This window comes from Ornithodoros turicata, chromosome 1 (assembly GCF_037126465.1).
Source record: "Ornithodoros turicata isolate Travis chromosome 1, ASM3712646v1, whole genome shotgun sequence".
In the NCBI taxonomy this organism is placed as follows: Eukaryota; Metazoa; Arthropoda; class Arachnida; order Ixodida; family Argasidae; genus Ornithodoros; species Ornithodoros turicata.
In genome coordinates this window covers 7,664,728-7,687,295 of record NC_088201.1, presented here as the reverse complement: position 1 = coordinate 7,687,295, position 22,568 = coordinate 7,664,728, and the positions used below count along the sequence as shown (strand labels likewise).

Here is a 22,568-nt window from a genome sequence, read left to right as displayed (position 1 = left end):
TGATATGACAGCGTACCTGGCATACTTAATATAACAACAACACGCTGTTCAGCTCGCAGGAACAGTTTATATACGGGTGTCTCAGTTAAATCCCCGGGCTAAATAATTCGCGAACCGGTGCACCAATCGAATAACTTTCTTTTTTCACAAGTATCTGTCCAATACCGCCTACAAGATGCGCACCGCGTGAATCAGCGGGAGGCGCTCATTATTTAAATAAAAATTCAAATGAGTTTCGTGAAAAAACGTAACTTCTAAAGCAGGGCGCCGTCGGCATTAAAATGGGTACGACGCCTTTTGGGACCTTCAGTGGACACCTTTTAGAGAAAAATCTGCCACCGAAGCGGGTCATTTGTTGCAGTAATTAATTGGCTTCGGTTTACGTATTTTTGTCGCGGCTGGTCGCAGCGAATTGCAAAAGGATGTAATTCATTGGTGTAAGGACGTAATTCATTGGTGGTCATGGGAGTGGAAGAGCATCCTTTTCCGCTTCACCGCGACCAGCCGCGACAAAAATATGTAAACCGAAACCAATTAATTACTGCAACAAATGACCCGCTTCAGCTGCAGATTTTTCTCTAAAAGGTATCCACTGAAGGTCCCAGAAGGGGTAGCACCCATTTTAATGCCGACGGCACCCTGCTTTAGAAGTTAGCTTTTTTCACGAAACTCGTTTGAATTTTTATTTAAATAATGAGCGCCTCCCGCTCATTCAGGCGGTGCGCATCTTGTAGGCGGTATTGGACAGATACTTGTAAAAAAGAAAGTTATTCGATTGGTGCACTGGTTCGCGAATTATTTAGCCCGGGGATTTAACTGAAACACCCGGTATACGGGTTTCTTCACGCTCCACTTAGACAAGCAAGCATTTGGCTGCTACAAGTGTGGCAGTGCCAATGATATTTGCCACCACAAGTTTGGCAAACTGTGCTGGCTAGTGCTGGTATATTTGTCACAGCAAGGGCGGAAAATACACCTGTATTAGTCAGCACACGGAGATACATTTCAATTCACCACAAATCAATGGTGTACATGTTTAAAACAAAACAAATGTGTTTGAAACAGTTGTCCAGTACTGGCATGGCGACGTTTGACTTACAAACATATGCTATACGTGCAGCCAAAGAGCTTCTGCTATTTTTTCCCTTGTACACTTGACTGGCTTTGCACTGGGCTTTCAGTGGTGTGTTAGCACACCCTGACAGGAGGAATCACGTGACACGTGACCTTCTGACGCCATCCGCTCAAACGTTGCCTGATGCCACATGATTCCTCCCATCAGGGTGCGCGACTCACCACTGAAAGCCCAGTGCAAAGCCAGAGAAGTATGTAAGGAACAAAACTGTAAAAAGGAAAAAGAAGGAAAAAAGGAAGAGCTCCAGCTAATTTTTTCCCTTACACACAGACAATGTCACTGTCGAAACGTCGACCCTTTTCCATTTAACTTTTAATGCCTCCCGATTCAATAAGCTAGCTACCTAACTTCCCTAAAATATGTTGTCCTTTCCCTTCCTGATTGCTTAGAGCTTTTGCACGCGTCTAACATGATGTCAGAAATGGAGGGGGGGGGGGGGGGGCTGCCACCTGGCGGATGTTGGTAGGTCAAGTGCATTTTAGACACTTGCAAAAGCTCCAAGCAACCATTGCCACCCCTTAGTCCTGACGCAGGCGGAGCCTCCGCCGCAATGTCGACGGTGATGATGATGATGATTAGTATTTTAATGGCGCAGCAGCAACGGAGGCTATAATGCGCCAAAACATTGTTAAAAATGTCACTAGTCAAAAATGGAATGAAAAGTCAAAAACTAGTGCATGACACACAAGCACTGTGCCGCCAGAAAATATCACTAAAATTACAAAGCGTTCAGAAAACCAGTGTCTCCAAACAAAACCATAGACTCCACCAAACGGCAAAAGAGTGCCAACACCCAGCAGCAGGTGGAGCGGTAGGTGATTTTTGCAACGTCGACGTAACCCAATAGCTTTCCACCTGTAAGTAAATAACTTCCCCCTTTTTCCTTACTTCCTACACCTTCATTGTCTACCTCTAATTTTTTTCAACTACCTATTTAATATCGCGGTCGCCCGAACACATTTCTTTCAGCGTATATATATATATATATATCTATATATATATATATTATTATTATTTTTAGATGAAAAGTTCTGGGCTTTGCATTTAACTCTGGAAGATTGATTTGCTAAAGGTGGTAGCACAAAACTGCATATTATGCTTGGAAATTGTTAAAAAAAGATAAATATTGTAACAAAGTATTGTATTGTTTCATCTTCATTACAAACCCTGTACTTTATCTTGGCTAACCCTGTATTCGGGGTGTCTATCAAACCGTAGCCTTCAAATTCCTCCCCCCCCCTCCCCGAGTTTTCCAGGTTTTCACTATTTCAAGCAAATTCCCTGACCAAAACAAAAGGACACATGGTGTCTGCTCCTTTGTTTTGATACAGATCATTTATTGAATTCAAACAATACAGGCAGACCTTGTGCTGTGCCTCATATAGCCCTTATCTTTTTCCTTTTTTTTTTGTGAAAGGTCACTTATTAGTGAAAGAAGTGCAAGAAGGTGCAGAGCATGGGGCTGCCCTACTTTTCTGCTTCCGAGCTCGTCATACTGGCAAACTTTTTTTATTCGGTGTTAGCGCCGCGGAGCAACTGTGGCTATGAGCAGCGTACAGAAACTCGACAGATGGAGAGAGGACAGGAGAAAGGAGTGGCAATACAGGGGGCATTACGCATCCTGGGCCGACTTCAGGGGACACTGTGCCGACGCTCGTCTGGGATGTCTGTCGGAAAACCCACCAGGGAAAACCTCGGACAGCACAGCCAGCCGTAGGATTTGGACCGACCACCTCAGAGTCTTCAGCGCGACCTTGGCTACCACCAACGAGCGGATACTTTTACCCACTCGGCCATGCTGCGGGTATGTGCGGGTAAAACAGGTACGTGCGCAAACGGCTACCACACCAATCGGCACTCACGATTTGCTGCGTACCGTCATGGCACTCGTCTACGATTTTCCCCAACTTCAGCAGCTTTTTGCCAACTTCTCTGACAATCCCCATGACTCTTCCAGTCACATAAAAATTCCCCGTCAATTCCTGGTTTTCCAAGTTGATAGACACCCTGGTATTTACTTCAGCTAGTATCACCATCTACTAATGAGTGCTACACTTCACTCCACTCCAGAGGTGTTACTGTTTCTGGTGATTTCTCAAAGTGGTTAAACCCGAAAACAAAAGCACTTTTCGTGTTCTTCAACTACGGTCTTGACTGCCCTTCTACAGCTTTGTGTCGAAGAGGTTAGTTGAAATTCAACACTGAGCTGCATCAAACACCTTGGATGTGTTTTCCCATGGTGCCATAAAAGTTGCAAAGCAGAACCAGTGCAGTCTCACACGATGAATAGTTGACCCAATCATCTGCACAACCTGAATCGAAAGACACTCGCATTCTTTGGCACTGAATCCAAATCGTAATGGTATAAGGAAAAGGCAGGAGGTGCAGGAAATATTCCTCATACTTGCATCACATTTAAAGAATGAGTGATGAAAGCATGAAAACAGAAGCATAATATACACTCCACTAAGGTTTTGACAGTGCTATACTTGCTAAAGAGTACATTTTGTCACTCAAGTTAGTAATGTTACTGATCACAGCCATGTGTTGTTAGACAAGAAAAATTATGTGTGTATATATCCAGTTTTTGTTTATTACAGCACAGAATATAAGGTTCAAAAAGAGAACAAGTTTACATATTAAAACACATACGAGTACGACAATTTGAGAAAACAAAGTCGAAAAAATGTCTTCTGAGAAGATATATGGCACTCAGATTTCACATAACGGTCAGCAGCCATAGCTGCCCATGGTGGCACTGGGCTGTACTGATTTAACACGCTGAGAATTCTCACAATGAACAATAACACGTACTTATTTGACGAACTTGCTATGACGCGGGGAGTATGTTCGGGTGAATTCACAAGCCAAAACACAGAACCCGCAAAAAACAGAAAAAAAAAAAAAGAAAAATGCTCCGCCGCGGTCTTAGCGCTCGCGAGCTGGATCAAAGCCAAGATCACTTTCTGCATAAATACTGCACGCGGAATCCATTCATACAAGCGGATGACAACAAGCAGCTTGTGTAATACTCACACACTGTACAACACAAGAAACTACTGCTCGGGAACCAGCCAATAATTTCGTAATTGTTAACCTGCAATGTGAAGGTCAATCGCCCACCTTCACACAGCAATGAGAAGTGAATTGAGCGCCAGACTTTTTCTATCCTATACTACAATATCTAAGGCATTTTCTTCGTTAAAATACTGTTCCATTGAAGGGAATAAAGGACACAAATCATACAAAGACACTCACAGCCACACGACCAGTAGATATGGTGCCGTCTTATCCGTTCGAGCAGCAGCAGACGACATAAAAAATGTCGCGGTCTTATGAAAACAGAAGGGACGCGATTCGGTGGACCGGACGACGACTTAGAGGGCTATCTCCTTCGGCAGTCGGTACGGATGATGCGAAGCATACAACACAAGCAGGGCCCAATGTATTTCGTAATGCGGGTCTTACCTCCGACGGCACCTGGGAGTGTTGCTGCTGCACCTAGCGGAATGGTGCGGCGGAGGATCCATGCGCCTCTGCTGGTGCGACGAGCTGCGCCTGCGCAGGACCGGAGACGCCTCACCCCAGGCAGCCGGGGGAGCGAGCGGGACAGGCGAAGGGGTTCCCGGGATTTCGGCCGCCGCTCCCAGGGAGAGCTTCAGTCGCTTGCGGCTCGGGCTCTCGCTCGCCTATAAAAACCGACGAAGAGCTCATTTGCAAGCAATACAGGAAATTGAAGGCAGGTGCCTAATCTCGCCCCTTCCAGGGATGACGCAGAGGCAAAACTACGCTCTCGTAGTAAATCATTAACCACAATCAACAGAGCAAGCTAGAGGTGCAGAGTGAAACGCGCCTCATAGAGTCTTCCGTGTTTTCCCGGAGTTCTGAAAAGATTTTTTTTTTTTTAGCTATCGAGTTTTATCCGTCCATAATAGAGAGTTTAGTGGATCGTACGTTATGGCCTTTGCGTTGAGACGGCATAGGGACCTACAACATGAGTCCAAAATTACGCTTCCGGAGGAGGTGTACATTCTCGCATATGTCAACAGAGGAAAGAAACAAAAACAAAACCGAAGCCATCGCGAAGATCGGGTCACTTCGTTAAAGGGCGTCATTCTCTGAACCGACTTTCGCTAAAACGTTAAGCGGCGCCATCTTCCCCAAAACGTTATTCTCTAAAACGCGGCTCTCTTAAGAAGAAGTCGCTAAAACGGCTCTCGATAAACGGATGGGCTCCGCTCATGATGTCATACTTTTCATATTACCATACGTCAGCATTACACCCATAAAGCGCACACAGCCTTCACTCTCGACGAATGAGAGAGCACAATGATCAGAGAAAAGCGTGACCAAAAGGGGAGGAGGTCGCGAAGACGACGCAGGACTGGGAGGTGGGTGACATTTATCCATCTTTATTTCTGCGAAGGCGTTAGCTTGATAGTCGAATTCCGAAAGCGCATACAACGAACAAAAATGCTGATATTGGCTTATCCCCGAGTCAGATCTGGTCCGTTTGTGTTTGTCCGTGCGCATACCAACAAAAGCAGAGCTTCCACTATAAGGTCTCGACGCGGGGTAAAGCATAGCATGCATTAGCGGAAGAGCTAACCTAACTTAGCTATCGTAGATGGGTAGAAATCCAGCGAACCGGTAGAGATGTAGGAAGGGAGTTGCCTCAGGACAGAAGCCGCCGATATTTCGAACAGAGACTGTTGTCAACTGTCAAGACTGCTGTCAGAGACTGTCGAACAGAGACTGCCCAGAAGAAGAACAGTCTCTGTTCGAAATATCGGCGGCTTCTGTCCTGAGGCAACTCCCTTCCTAACCTAGCTATGTTCGTCAATTCTTTCATCTCTTGGCTGCTCTGTACGTACCGATTATGCATTTCTGACGGAGGTGCTGCTCGCGTTAGTTCAACAAACACTCTACATAGAAGCGAGGTGGCGCTGTTCAATTCCTTCCCACTGCGGCAATTGTTCGGAACCAGGAACCAAGACTAGGAATCGAGACTACACGAAGTTCCAATTACTACACACGCATTTTAAGAAACTGCACGGCAGTGAATTGCGTCACTGAAGCAATGTTTTTTTTTTTTTCCCTCAGACGAATAAAAATATGTGCACGCGGTGCGTGCCACCGGCGAAGAGCTGTTTCCGGCTCATAGAATGAGGTCAATTTCGCCGCAAGCGGCCTTGTCGAGCGATGCGTTAGTATTACCGTCAACTTTGTTCCATCAAGTTCGATCACTGTCCTTCGCAGTGGCCCCAATAGGGAGACCTTCCGGAGTTCGTGCCACCGAGACATCGCACTAAACGGTGGAGACAAGAGGGAAAGAATTCCCTGCACGTAAACAACGCATAACTTTTCGCGCGTGGACAAATGAAAATGTTGAACAAGAGAGAAACTGATGTTCTGAGGCTGGAACAACGTAGAAGGGACAGATACAAACGAAGCCTCAAATTGCCTAAGAAATCAACGATGAAAGAATGAAAGTCACTGAAAAGGTTAGCCAGCTGTAGGGATCGAACCCACATCTTCTGGATTACCGGTCCAGGGCTCTACCAATTGAGCTCTACCAATTGAGCTAGCTCAATTGGTAGAGCTCAATTGGTAGGAGCTCGTTGGAGCTCAATTGGTAGAGTTGGTATTTCTTAGGCAATTTGAGGCTTCGTTTGTATCTGTCCCTTCTATGTTGTTCCAGCCTCAGAACATCAGTTTATCTCTTGTTCAACAGGTGCCGCTTGCGTCGATTTCCGTCGTATGAATGTGTGTATGAGTGAGCACAAAATGTAAGAGTGAAAGGAGGGTGAGTGAGAGTGAGTGGCTGGTTTGTCGTCTCTTCAGATGACGCACCCCGAAAGTCGCTGGAGAGGCGTGTTAGCTTAGCTCAATTGGTAGAGCTCAATTGGTAGAGCCCTGGACCAGTAATCCAGAAGATGTGGGTTCGATCCCTACAGCTGGCTAACCTTTTCAGTGACTTTCATTCTTTCATCAATGAAAATGTCTCCGCCACATCTACCCTCCCCTTCATCCCAATGTGTTCCCGTCTACACTCTTAAAAATTAACTTCACCGCATAGCACGCTCCTAGCCAACCATCACCTCGAATGACATCGTTATTTGCCCCGATTTGTTAAAAACGGGAGGCGTACGCCTTTTTTGTGACACTTATGCCGTTCATTATTGTCACAAAAAAAGGTGTACGCCTCCCGTTGTCAACAAATCAGGGCAGATGACGATATCATTGGAGATGATGGTTGGCTAGGAGCGTGCTATGCGGTGAAGTTAATTTTTAAGAGTGTATACTATCTGCACAACACATGCGCAGTATTGCAATATCGTGGAGATAAAATTATCGAGAGAGAGGACAGCATCACCGTTCTGGAAGGATGTGAAAAACAATTATGGTTAGAGAGGTAAACGAGGATAAGACTGACCGCACCCGCACGATATCCGCGCATGTGAGATCCGCAACCGCACTAGTTGAAATAGATAACATCCAATCAGATATCAGGTACAGCCAACACTGTTCGATTTGCGCATCCTTCCATTTTTCCGGGGACGTAAACCATTCACAAAGCGAGGGTTGACTGAGGGTATGACCGCGGTTCATTTGTCATAAGAAATCTACACGACGAAAATATTACGTAACAAACGTTTTTACTTTCAGCATACAAAGTTAAAGTCATCGACAGTTGTATAACAGTTAAAAGCGCAGCATCTAAGCAAATAGTATTTTTTTTAAGTTCCGTGTTAGCACCGCGAAGTAACTGTGGCTATGAGTGTCGTACAGATGTGGACAGATGGAGAGAGGACAACAGGAAGGAGTGGGGGACAGGGGGGAGGGGTTAGTATGCGTCCTGGGCCGACTTCAGGGAAGCAAATAGTAGAAGTTTAAGGCACAGTAATGCGAGCGACGACACACTTGGACACCATTTTGGATTCACCGCGTGCTCTCAACTGTGGCTCCCCCTAAAGGACGTCGGCAGAGACACTAATGCTTATTTGCGGATAAAAAGGCGGATGTCCGCAGGCACCACAGAGACACGCGGTTTTATCCGCTTCTTGTCTGCGCGGATTTCAAAGCGTGGTATTTCTATCCGCAAACGAGAATGTCGCGCGGGTCCGCGGATATGACCGCACCCGCACACATTTCTTAATTATAGCTTCCTTATGGCAAATTCCACCGGTCGTTGTAGTGCAGAAAAGCTTACACTTGCTTGAGTGTGCATGTTACACTGGTCGCTTGGGTGCAACGCGCGTGGCGTCTCATTGGTCCTTCCGTTCGCCCTTCGTTCATTTCAACACTGAATACACACCGGCACACTACACTGCGCTGCACGAAAACGACCATTGTCAAAGACTTTTTCCCTCTCTCTCGACTTGTCCGAAGACGTCTTTCTGCCTCTGGATGGAGGTTTACCTAGCGATCTGCTTGTCATGCAACGTCATGCTACTTCACTTCCACCTTACTTATCTACATATTTTCCTACAATCCGCTCACCTAAGTATTAATGTCATTCGTATTGTTGCGTAACTCTCGTCGAGCCTGATAAGAAGAGCAAGCTATCTTAGTTTTGCATAATACTTCCCTTTGGTTCTGTCTGACCTTTATACATGAGAAAAAGGTACGGTGTGCCAGACATACGTTCACATAAATATCCCTCGAATTTATTTTAACTCAAGGACAGAAAGCTACCGAAACAAAAAGAAATCCCATCACCTCGCGAGGGTTCGAACCTGGAGTTTGGTTACTAACCTCGACTAACCCCTCCACGTGGAAACAATCTTGAGGAGATAAGATTTTAGACCTCCCTGAGCAAGATTATAAGCCCACAATCTGACCTCGCTTCGAACATGGAGGTAAACCTCAAATCCAGATAAGCTGGACGATATCCAGCCACGATAGTACCGTCGATAAACAGCGGAGCTACAGGGAAAAAAAGCCAGGACGAGGGGAAGCCCTTGAGCCACATGTGCTTCCGTATTTCCTGTTCCACTTGGATTTCCCACTCGTGCTGTCCCAGTCACTCACTTTCGCGCGGCCACGCTACGCCAGAGATGGAGGCCACGAGGCCGTGACGTCACCGTACACCGCCTTCAAACCACGCAAAAGGACAACGCTAGTCACCTCAGCTGTTGGACGTCTCCCGGCCGGTCGAATCATTGTCTGCCTCTCACCATTGTCTCGACAAGAATTCCTCGTCGCACAGTCGTTCTGCGGAAAGCGTAACTTTAGGTGAAACTCACGGAGGAAAAGGTGACGCGTTATGTAGCAGTCGACGGAGTCGAATTAGAGCGAAGGGGATATACGGCGAGTCGGAAGTACGAAAAAGGAAACGCACACACGTTTGACTGGCGATGAAATGGTACAATATGATGCTTACCACGTGGTGGATAAACGGCCCGGTCGAAGGTTCCGCGCAAAATCAATGTCGTCGAAAATACGAGGCGGTTCTGGAGAAAAGCGTTACCTTCTGCTCAGCCAGCCGCGTGTCGTCTGCGAACGAATCGCAGCGGCGCAAGACTGTCGTCTGCTCGCGGACAGACGGATGGAAATGTGCGCTTTTCTTCCCAACATGAAGCGATGTTGTCACACGAAACGTGCTGGATATGACACCATCACGTTTTCTCCCTTACGTGCAGTAGCAACCAGTGTCATTGGTGGTTTTCAGCTTCCTCCCAACGTAACGCAGTGGCCACGTGATTTCTAACTTTCAGTGGAGCTCCATAGATTTCTGTCGTTGTTCAGGTTTGTTTAACAAAAATTAACATATGTCCAGCAATTAACTGTGAAAAACTAAGAAAGAAGACCACCTGCGCTTGTGTGCACTCGTTGGATCTCAATTACAACGGCGCCCATTCGTAGTCTGGGTACAGGCACGAGTCCAAGTCCAGTCAAGTGAGTCGCAAGTCCGACTCAACTAGCTGACCGAAAGCTTGGCTATGATATTGATGCGTTCGTAACAGAATTCAGAAGCCTGAGCAATTCCCAAAACGATTTCCTTGTGTGTACAAGACATGTTTATTCGTCCTTGCAATCACAGTTCCGTGATTAGTAGCCTAAATAAAAGAGAGAGAGAGATAGAAAAACGACATGTGAAATTCAGCGTGACTAATTCTACGAGGCGCATCTACTAGGGAGGAAACGATTTGCACACAACATAGAAGTCTTGTATTAAGTTTCAACTACGGGCCCTCTCCATGAAATGACATGGATGGTTTTTGCGCTCAACCAATAAAAATAAAAAAACCTGAAAACTATACTGGGTGCGTCACGAGAAACTGACCAAAGGTTTCCTAAATTCTTATTCGAAAAAGTTGCTGCCTATGGTTATTCCGAAATGTGGCCTACTGAAGGGTAAAACTGTGTCAGTAATTAGCGGAAATTTTAATTAACTTTCATAATGAATATCCTTAATTCGTGAAAATAGGTTGATGGCTCAATTGCAAAGGTGTTAAGGTCTCTATCCAAGAGACGCGAAAATGCACAATCTTCGAGCGTCCTGCGGAGTTCCGTTTTTCAATCGGCCGCTTCCAGTTCTCGGTGTCGCCCTCTCTCACCCTGACCAACAGGCTGTATGTTTCTTCTTTCGTTGTTTCGATGGGATGTCGCTAATTTCATAATAATCGGTCAGCCGTTAACCCGTTCAGAGCAGTTTCACACGCGGGTTCTTCGCAGCATTGTGTCCACTTGCAGTGTTTCATGTGGAGTGCATTCACAGCAATGCTGCCAGCAGATAAGCTGTGATGAACGATGCAAAGTGTTTATAGTACTCCGATATCGGTACCATTCAGGGCCGGCAAAATAAACGAGCTAAATGCGTATAAAAAAAATTCCAAGCTCTCGAAGAAAAACACCTAAATTTCGAAAGCGTGGTCTCTGCAAGATAACGGGCGCATTACATGTTTTTCTTTTCCTTTTTTTTTAAACTAAAAATGACGCACTGAAATGATGCGTGGGGGGGGGGGGGGTCTGTACTGGAAGATCTACGTTCGTGAGATGAGTTAGCATTTGTATTTTGACCCGCGCTGCAGGACCATAATGTGAGAATCAGAAAAATGTCACAATTTTTACATTTTTTTAAAGTAGCACTACCGCATATGGTTGCTCAGTTTCCTGTTAGGGAGGCCACTTTGTGACCTACAGGTCAACTCCGCTTGCTGATCCAAAGACGTCTGCAAACGCTGTAGGTATAGGATCATGATGCCTCCTAAACTGTTGCTTGTACACTGATCATACTTACTGACTGACTGACTGACTGACTGACGCGACTAACGAAACATGCGAATAGTCTTCCCAGTCTGGCCGGCGTCCGCAATCCTTCTTGTATGCCCCACTCTCCATGTGAGGTTACATTATCCGCTGGCGGAGATAAACCCCTGCGGCTGTAGCTATCACGCCGTCTCGGAGTACAGCATAAACGATGTTGGAATACTGACATAGCGCAAGATATTCTCGCATAATATAGTAATGATTCCGGTTTTTACATCACGAAACAACTGTACAATGCATTAATTCTGCCTACCTGAGTGTTCTGCGCTGAACTCTTAGTACGTGACACCTCAAATTTAACACTCCCGCGAAGTTATAACGGGAGACTTCGGAAGGATTCGAAAAAAAAATTAGGTGAGCATCATACCGAGCACGGACCCGCTCCCTCGATACCGAATGCAACATTCGCATTCATTTTGTGCGAGTAATTAATTCGTAAATGATGACAATACCAAACCGAAACCAACATGCAAAGCGCACAGCGGTTCGCGCGGAGGAAGATACTGTGACGTCACTCGGCACTGTCGTCTGCTACGAAGCCTGCACATTCTTCTATGCAGGATGACGTCGGCAGTGTTGCTTTCAGCGCCCTCTTGCTTCACAGAGGCGAAGCGCTCACTTCGTAATAATTCGCTCGAATAAAATCTGCGCATTTTGGGAACGCGATATATTTCGTATGTATGTTCCCGACACCGCAAGAGTCACTGCTATGTCACAATCGTTGTGGTGATTTTGTTGCAGAGTCCCACTTTTAGTCATCAAGTTGTTCGCGACTTCGGCGGGGTTCGAACCCGCAACCTTGGGATCAGTAATCTGCCAATCTTCTCATGAGGTCGAGTGTATGCATGCTTCCACATATGCCACCACCCGTAATCCCGCATCAACGGAGCCTGAAAGTCGCGAGATCCTGACAACAATTAATTGCATACTGCCTCGCTTGCTTCTTAGCCATTTTTTCATTAACAATTAATTGTTCGCATGTAACGTTGTCGTGGATGAGGCAATTAAACATAGAAGAGGGGGAAAAATACTGTTCTCGCTCGCGGATAAAGTTCAATGTCACAGCTTTTATCTCCAACATCGTGGACTTCCACCTCGCCACGTGCGACTCCATTTGGTAGCATTGAAGCATCGTTTGCAAACGCCTTTCCCAGCTGAAAGCAAGGCTAAAACGTCCAACACAGCTGACCTTGTTCCCGAGGCATCGGGATCGTTCTTATCCGCTGGAACTGGACCATGTGCATGCGGTATCAGTCAATAATCGATATATCGCAGAAGGAAACTGGACTCAATCGCGGATCCGCATCACCAGGGACTTTACAGTGTCAATAACCCTCCTGGAAAGGACCACCAGATTTCTGCAGCGTATACCTTAGTAGAGTAGTCCGGCTCAGAAACGACACAGCACGTACCAGCTGCCAACGAACGTGATGAAAATAGCCACTAATATTGGTGGCTATAGAAGTGACGCTTCCAATACGGTTTCAAAGCAGTGAACCCCCCTCTGTCGGAGGAAGCTACATTGAAGAAACTGAAGCTAGAAGCAAATGGCGAATTAAAGCTAACCTAGGCAGTGAACCTGATAGAGATAATCTGATTTTGTCATTTTGCTTTCATTATGCGTCACCATTTCATGCATTTCACGTCAGCGCAATGGTGTATCTTCTCCAACGGGCTTGCAATATGTCTAAATAAATTAAAGTAATAAAATAGGGACACGTGGCTGAATAGACTAATAGGAGCCGGGGGCGTCTATTAGTCTCATAATAGACTAATCAGAGCCGGGGGCGCTGAGCTTTAGCTGGAGGACTCAACCCTAATCATCATCATCATGTTGGTCATCCATTAAACGTAATAAAAACTGAACAGTTTTGGTGGAAGTGTCTGGTCACGACCATAAATCAGATTTACGGTCGTAGTCCGGAAACCCGGTTATGGAACGGTGTTTTGCCTCGCACTTCGACAGCTACGAAACTCAAATGGCAAAAAAAAAAGGTCCGGAACACGCGACATCTTTGGGTGCGTTTTCTTATTCAACTCTGGCAACTCCGAGTTACTTTCAGCCGGCGAAAAATAGACAGAGTAGCGGAAATGACGTCATAACTCTGCGGTGAAAATTAGCCAGAGTAGTCAGGGAGTGACAACTCTTCTCTACTCTGCTTTGCGAAGAAGAAGCGCATCATGGCGGGCGCTCCATTCTCGTCATCACAGGGGTGACACAAACCCGCCATTGTTGTAACTACCCTCAAGCGGGTGCTTTTGGCAAAACTGCCATCTTGTCCTGGTCGCACGTCATAGAAAACGTCACTTTCAGGTCATGTGACTTTGTTTATATGTCGTTTTGTCGCTTACGGACATATTTTCGCCGTCATAACACCGAGAGATTGCCGTATTTTGCTAGCGTAAACTATGCGGTGCTTCTTCCGCAACATGGTAGCCCATTTCTCCTTTAAGTACGTGGCATCGGCTCGGTAAGTCTTAACGCGCAGTCGTCATCACGGGCGCCGCCATCTTTAAGGTCACGTGCGCCTTGACGTTTGCTGTGACGTGCGACCAGGACCTGTCCAGGATGCATTGCGTTCGCCCAGCACGCTTTCGTCTACGGAGGAATACATTGGATGCCACCCCTGTGCTCGTCATCGACTTTTTACGGAAAACCAGGTAAGAATCTCTTGACAGGCCGTTCATTTGTTTCATCACATGTCTACATAACGTTGAATACGCTATCTGACTCAACGCTGAATTTTGAGAAAAACTGGTGGTCAACTGGAGGAAACATCGTGCAGGAAGCGGTCACCGGGTCACTAATACGCGAAACGGGATTTGATGCTTTTCGCAGGTGCGCCAGTGCGCTCGAAGACATGGAGGCTCCATATAATTCAGGACGTCCCCCCCTGAGACGCAGGAAGCTGTTCGGACGACGCTAACAGTGATTATAGGATCCAACATATAGTCCACATAGCCTGCCCGACAGCACGTCTGCATCCTGAAACAATTTACCAGACGTATCGGTCTCTGATTCCGACAGTTCCAGCGAACAGGTTGATTGATAAGGAAATATTTTAACAAATGAAAACAAACGAGCGAGACTACGTCTTTGTCCCCGTTGTCCATCTCACAGCTGCAAAACATCAGCCGCTAACTGCAGCGCAAAAGCAAGTCCATCATGCTCTACATGGATGGGCATCACCTGCTGTGTTGCCTTGTGCATGAAAAAGGAAAAAGAAAAAACTTATGCTCTACCACAGGCTTTTTTTTTTTTTTTGTAGCCCCTTATGCACGGTGGTTAACACCACTGACCACCCTGTATACTGTAACCAATATAACTTATATTTTTCTGGCTGAAGTTTTGTGTTCTACAGGACATAATTAAACAATCATTATCATTAAACAACTCAGTCAATTCAACATAAGATTTGCTTCAAAGAGTTAAACAGCGGAAGCGCTTTCAACTTCCACGTGGCTGGCATCTTTCCTCGATCTAGCCCATGGAAGTACTTAACGTGTTTGCTAACGGGCCATTGGCTATAATCAAAACCGTGTCCAAAGGAAACCTCGCTTGAGCACGCTTTGTTCATCAAGCTGCCTCGGTGTGGGAACATGGTAATAATCATTCACTGCGGCGCTGATGACAATGACGGACCGGAAGGGCAAGTTCAGCAACCAGTTGGAAAGATAGCGAGTTGTACCTTCATGTCTACAAATGCGAATAGACACCCGAGAAAATATTACATTGTAGACAACGTAGCTGATGTATGAGCTAGGCAGTATACGTAAAATTCAAGCAACTGCACGGGGTGAAGGCGAAATAAATAACTATTTAAAAAAAACTTTACTTGTGGAGTCACTCCCCAGATGTTCCACCGAGGACGTCATCTCGCTGGTGTCGGTCAACATCAAGCCGACATTGCCAACTTCAAACTGATATCGGTCGCAAGTTCGCATTGTCGGCTACATGTCGCTTGTTTGTTTCGGTGAACACCGAGCCGACATTGCCAACTTCAGCGTGATATCGGTCGCAAGTTGGCAGTGTCGGCTAGATGTCGCGTTTTTCCATCAACAACGAGCCGACATTGCCAACTTCTGTCGTACATCGGTCACAAGTTGGCAATGCCGGGGATATGTTGGGTCGACATGCCCAACTTGCTGCCGATATCGGCCAGATGTCGTGTGCTGCCTGGGAATATGGTGACTTTAACAAAGACTAACTAAAAGGAACTATCGCATCCGTCTCGATCGGTTCCGAAACTGTAGTGCCGTTTTACTCCGCGTTCATCACCGATAATAACGCCGAAAATAAATCCGACGCGAATTGGTGCCGTTGTTCCTGTGCAGTTTGATGTAACACATGGCAAGAGCAGACGACGCATATTGAGAGTATTCCGGGATTCCCTCTCTGGAAACGTCACCTTGACAAGGCCAATCAGAGAGCGCCCTTTGGCGCGAACGAGACCAATCAGGGAGCGGGGCTGGAGGGACCTTGGTAGCCTTGGCGACCGACTGACCAGAGGCAGGCAGGCAGGCGAGCCCGAATACTAGGGACTAGGGGACTGCGTCAACTCTGTGATCGGCTTGCGGAACGTTGTTTCTGGTTAGCGTCGAGCGTGTTCGTACAGCCAGGAGCGTAACACAGTGTTCCACGCAACATGGTCACGTCAGAACTCACACTGGTAAGCGAAAGTCGGCGTATTTACCGAGGACTTTCACCTAGAGTATTGCGACGCGAACACCAAGCAGGTTGACCTCGGAGACAATCGCCTGCGCTGCGCCCCCATTCCTATACCTGGCTTACGTCATCATGGTGTTAGCTGCAGAGGGAGTGAGAGTTTTTAAAACTCGTTTATTTAATATACAGTGTGTTTGCTCTAACGTGTCCAAGAAATTATATTTAAAAGCGAGCGATAAAAGAAAAGCAAGTGGTACTTTTCTGCTACTTGAGTAAGAAACAGGTACTGCTTCACTAGTAGCACCTGTTTCTTACTCAAGTAGCTGAAAAGTAGCGCTCGCTTTAAATACAATTTCTGGTCACGTTGGAGCAAACACCCTGTATAAGCTGTTTTCGGAAGAAAAACTTGCCAAGTTGACTGTGAAGCGGTGACGAACATTACCGTGTCGCTCTCGTACATACGTTCCCGGATGCGATAGTTCCTTTAAAGGTGGTGTCCGGTGAACGCATGCAGTTGAAACGAAGGTGCTATCGGAATAGTGGGTGCCTGAAACACATGTAACCGGAATATTTCATTTTGAAACTGTCGCAAACATTAGAAAATGAATTTAGTCGAATTTTGCAGTCGGCTGCGCGCTCCCGGTTGAATTCGGGCAACAGTGTGCGGACCGACGTCACGGGAGTCGGTTACGAAGTCAGGCTGTCCGCCACAAAATGCGGAACTCTCAGTCTGCTGCCGAACAGTCTCTATAGAAACATCTGCGTTCACGCTTTCGTTGGTATCGAATCGCAACCATCCGGGCGACGCCATCAGCTGATTGGGAATCTCGCAGGCAATACCAATTACGTCACACGAAGAGGCGAAGCAGGGAAGGGCCGTTTCAAACGGACGCTGGCAGTTGGTTTCGAATTCGATGTTTTTGGTGTTTTAAGAAAAAAAAACGCGAACGAATTTTGCAAAACTTTTTTGGTGTTTTCTTCTTGGAAGGCACCTCCAAGTTGATATCACATTAACTTTAGAATTCTGGATTTCTCGCGGACACGACCCTTCAGTCCATGTTTAAGTCCAGCCTCATCATGTACTAAAGTTTGTGAAAGGAAAAACCTATTGACAATGAAAGATTAAATGTATTTGTCCCTTCTATGTTGTTCCAGCCTCAGAACATCAGTTCTTTCATGTTCACCTATTGACATATCGTGACCAGCAGCCTACCTCAAAAGGGGTTATTTACATGGGTCAGATTCAACACACCGGTTACCTTCTAGTATGTGGCGTCCACGAAAAAGGAAGCAGCTGTGGGATATTTGGGCTCATTCACAACAGCAAACCGAGGCTCACTAACACACAATTCGCCTATTTTTAGTCAGTGCGCGTATATTACAGCTGTACACTGCATGCGCGCAGGGCCTTTGGCGACCCGGTTCCAGAGGGATTTCTCGGTGCTCCTGAAAATTATCATCAAGACTGGCCTCGTAATGGAACCAGCCACAGACAACTCGCTCGTTTCTCAAAAGTCCAGCGGCCTTGAGGACAGAAGCGAGACGAAATAAAAACCGAGACTCGCACAGACATAGTGCGCAATACTTCTACAAATTTCCTAAATTTGAGAGGCCGTTGTAAATATTAATTACAGGTTACATCGAAGACAGCAGAACCAGCAGTCCCAATGAAGATTAGCACATGCGGACGAACGTGTAGCGAATTGGCGTACGACACCACAAAAAAACGTGGCTGAAGCCTGAAGCGCGGTTCAACGACGCATTCGTGATGTCATCTGCGACACTGTCTAATTAAAGGGGCACTCAATATCGGACAGAGCATTTACGAAAGTATCCCGCTTTAATACAGAATGGCCCCTCAAACCCTCTCTTCCTCTCCCGAGGTCATCACACGAGAGCCCGGGTGTCGTCTGCTACGGCAATGCACCGCACTGCCAATTTGCAGACAGGGCATTAACGTGGAATTTCAAACCTGTGGCATCAAGTAATGATGCAACTGTATAGTACAAGTACATAAGTCTGCAAATAATGTCATACTCTCTTTTTTTTTTTTTTTGCGTGTTTCGACGTCTTTGTGTATAGTATCGCTATCGTCTGCTACAAAGCAACAATCACTGTTGGCAGACGATTACACCTACTGCGCAGCACTGATTCGCAAATACGATCGTCCGCTATGAACGTGACCGACTATAGACTTCTAGCTGTATAACACCGGGCAGGGGCGAGAGCAGGCTTTGTCTAATCTGGGTGGTGTTGGACGGACATAACAGCGTGTAAACTACTTACTTTCTGCCTGGAGTCCTCTGGCGGTCTGAGATTGGGGAAGTAGAGCGGCGAAAGCGGGCCTCCGGGATGATCTGCAGAAGAAAAAGGAGATATCGTCATACAACGCTGCCTTAACCAAAGTGGATGCAGAGCCCCACAAAGCTGACGCATGACGACTATACAATGCTATGTACTTGCGATACATGCGTGCGTTCCACATGCTTTGCTTGGATGAACTGCAGAACACGCAACTGTGCGGCAAGACGAGAAAAATATGCGCCGCTACATGAGTGAAAGTGACTGATGCACATCGCAAGAAGTGCACAAGAACAATGCAGTGTAAGACGCATTCCTGACACGGCAGGAGATAAATTATTAAAACGGTACAGAATTATACTACCAGTAATGCATGTTCCACCGTGCTTTCCATTACAAATTCCCTTTGTGGCGTGTCAGCTTTTATAAACACCAAGACACTCTTTAAAATTACATTATTGAGGTGGAGTTTAACAGTATCGTAGAACCAATAGTAAAGTTGTAAAGTTGTAATACAGTTGTAAAGTTGTAATACAGTGGTTGCTGTTCGTAGAACCGCTTCACAAAGATGTACTTCTTCATTTTTAGGAATGTTTACGATACGCTGTGGCAGCTATAAGTTAAGTGCCACGGATACTTGCGGGCACTGAGCCGTTTGATAGGGTGTCATAGAGCATATGGGTATTGTAGTGGAGGCTAAGTTACAGATTTGTTATTTTTCCAACCCTGCAAAATTAAGCGAAAATTAGCGGAACCTACCGCGAACAAGATTTATAAATTTCATTTAAACAGCTCCGTCAACACCGCAGGGTGGGAGATATACAGGGTGTCCACGCTAACTGTGAACATATTTTAAAAAAATATATATATAACACTTTTTTTAAGATGAAATCAATTGCAATATAGCATATGCTGAAGGGCACTCCCTAGGAGGGCATTAGCAAAGTCCAAAGGCAATGTCTTAATTAACTTTCATTAATTGACTTGTTAATTATAAAAGCGACAAAGTTGTCCCAATGAGAACATCTGTTCCTTTCGGTCACCTGATATCGTAACCGTTTTCAGAACAAAAATCCGTTCGATAGATCGCCCGCAAAAAATTACTGAAGGAACGCCATTTTTTTCTTTATTTTGTTCATTGCGCATCTTCGCAGACGCGTATTTCCTTCATCCCCAACGTGAGAGGGGAAAGGAGTACAGGGCCGCCTCATGCGTCGAAGATGAGCTTTAACTTGCGGAAACAAAACAAAAACAAATGTATCGGGTGACTCTATCGGAACTGGCCTTATCTTGGGTTGCATTTTCTGTTTCCTTTTAATCTTTTTCCAGGACGCGAGAGGCGATAGTGTGCTCTTTCTTCCTCTCACATTGGGGGTGAAGGAAAGACGCGTCTTCTACGAAGCGCAATGAACAAAATAAAGAAAAAAAAAGGCGTTCCTTCACGAATTTTTTGCGGGCGATCTATCGAACGGATTTTTGTTCTGGAAACGGCTACGATATCAGGTGACCGAAAGGAACAGATGTTCTCATTGGGACAACTTTGTAGCTTTTATCATTAAAAAGTTAATTAATGAAAGTTAATTGAGACACTGCCTTTGGACTTTGCTAATGCCCTCCTAGGGAGTACCCTTTAGCATATGCTATATTGCAATTGATTTCATCTTGGAAAAAAGTGTTATATGTTCACACTTAGCGTGGACACACCTGCGCTATAAATGCTGATTTACAAAGCTGCCCAGCAAAGATGTCCACAGAAGCCTTGCATATCAACATCACGACCTTGACTACCGCCAACGAGCGGCTGGCCTTAACCCACAGAAATGAACTCGGATGAAAGCACTACTATATTCACCCACGCTATTACGCTTCGCAAAAATGTTGCGACAGGAAAGCTGCAAACACATTCCGGCACACGGATGCGGACGAACATGAATATTGAAACCAACCCAACGAAAGATCCCACACGGCAGAATGGCCATCAACGTAAATATTAAAGTTCTCTTTCAACGCGGGTAAAGCACCACGTTAGTGATGACCGAGTCCGTACACATGCGCGAGGAAGGAATAGTAGAGCTCCTCGTATAGCATCGATCCGCCGCTGGCATGTATGGGACTCGACACAGCGGCCGGCCTCCAATCTGTTGTGCACGTGACGTCAACCGACCTCACGCGGGCAGGCACGGCCTCAAATCCCACTTCCTCGAAAAAAAACTGCCACACGGGAAGCAAAGCTCTGATTAGTGGAACATCATACGTGACGTGTACCTCGCGTTGTCAGTGTATCGGAGAGTACGAAACATGTGGAAAGGGGGGAAAGATGCATAAGCGTGACAGTAACGTGCCAACGTGCTGCAATGTGTGTACAGCGTGTCATAGGTGGACAAACGGTTTGCGTTTCGTCGGGGAGGGGATCTACTTATTTCGGCAGGGAAAGTCAGCCAGTAAGGTCGGCTTGCTATTCCTTAGTAAATAGTTCCTTGGTGGATAGTAATCAAGTTGCTGGGGTATAGTCAGGGTCAGGCGACGTCAGGTCACAGGTCTTCCGCCTTAAAGTTTGATCACCATGTTTCGTATGAATATGGTTCGTATACGACACCAGCAGACATGTACAAGATACTCAAAAATGTATTTAAGATAAGATAATAAATACTAACGTTAGAATGTAATTAAGATAGAGTATAAATACATGAAAATTAAAGATGACAAAGAGATACCACATAACTCCAATAAGTATATGTGACCCAGAACAAAGCAAAATTCTAGCAGGTCCCCGCGCGGCGAGGTCAGAATTCGGCGTCACTGCGTCAGGGTACACATAATAGGACCCTCACTGGCAGAGGATTAAGACACACGGGGCAGGATCTCTAAATGCAGACTTCCAAGAAGGGCCAATGTCCAGGTCAAGTTCGAGGGACTCAGGAAATTTCCACTGAACAAGCAAGATAATGTAAAGACGAGACACAGCAAGTTTGAGAGGGAGACCCAAAATATGTAATTAGAGTATTGAGTATAAAATACCACTAAAATGTATTTTAAATAGAGTACAAATACACAAAACAAAAAGTATTGAGTAGAGTACCAAAATACCGCAAATTGTATTTAAAATACGGTATTTTAAATACAATACTCCAAATACGTACAAGTCTGGACACCAGGCTTTATTAGTCGTATCTCTCGTGGCTTTTCCCGTTATCATGCACTGATATGTCTCTTCTATAGTCTTGTTCGTAGTAGGGTTTGCCTCTGTCGTGTGGAACAATATTTCCAAGACTCACAGTCTCACTCTGATTACCTTGAAAACGTACAGAGGAGACTTTTCCAAACAGGACATGGTATTACGAATATAATCATCTTCTATCAAAGCTTCGAGTGGTATCTTCGGGACAGGACGTTCTTTTGTAACGTTATAGATAGGAATCCTTGATGCACCGTCCCTGTTATCCGCCGTTAGCTTTCATGTTCCTTACAGACGATGCAGATATAATTACGTTTTTTATACATGTACTCTTATACTACCATTGTCCGCATGCAATGTCTATGGAGTAACTTGAGTTGCCGCGATGTAGATGAAGACTCATTTTCTCACCCTGCTTCTTTTATGTGTATTATTTCAAAGGTTCCCTATTAATAAGTTTTAACGTTATTTTTGTTAGTGCTTTAGTTATGTGTTTCTTGTATTTGATGTGCACCGTGTAGGCAGCTGCTGTTGGTGAGTACAAAAATAAAATGAAATAACAGACTGCGGACCCATATATAGTGTGTCCCAGCTAAAGGCGAACACGTTTAAAATATATATATACAGGGTGTTTCAGTTAAATCCCCGGGCTAAATAATCGTGAACGGGTGCACCAATCGAAGAACTTTCTTTTTTCTTACAAGTATCTGTCCGATACCACCTACACGCTGCGTACCGTGTGAGTGAGTGGGGGGCGCTCATTATTTAAATAAAAAATTCAAATGAGTTTCGTGAAAAAACGTAACTTCTAAAGCAGGGCGCTATCGCCATTCAAATGGGTACTACCCCTTTTGGGACCTTCAGTGGATACCTTTTAGAGAAAAATCTGCCACCAAAGCGGGTCATTTGTTGCAGTAATTCGTTGGTTTCGGTTTACATATTTCTGTCGCGGCTGGTCGCGGCGAAGCGCAAAAGGACGTAATTCATTGGTGGATAAGGGAGTGAAAGAGCGTGCT

At 45.6% G+C, this 22,568-nt stretch overlaps 1 protein-coding gene across 3 annotated transcripts in view; it reads right to left on the bottom strand.

The window, feature by feature from the left end:
- Positions 1-22,568, bottom strand: part of LOC135377418 (RING finger protein 44-like) — a 108,251-nt gene that overhangs the window by 17,257 nt on the left and 68,426 nt on the right. For all 3 annotated transcript variants that reach the window (XM_064609805.1, XM_064609806.1, XM_064609807.1), the window contains exons 3-4: positions 18,363-18,433; positions 4,604-4,824 (exon numbers count right to left, since the gene is read on the bottom strand). In XM_064609805.1, coding sequence (XP_064465875.1) covers positions 4,604-4,824; positions 18,363-18,433 — 292 coding nt within the window. The remainder of the gene's footprint in view (positions 1-4,603; positions 4,825-18,362; positions 18,434-22,568) is intronic.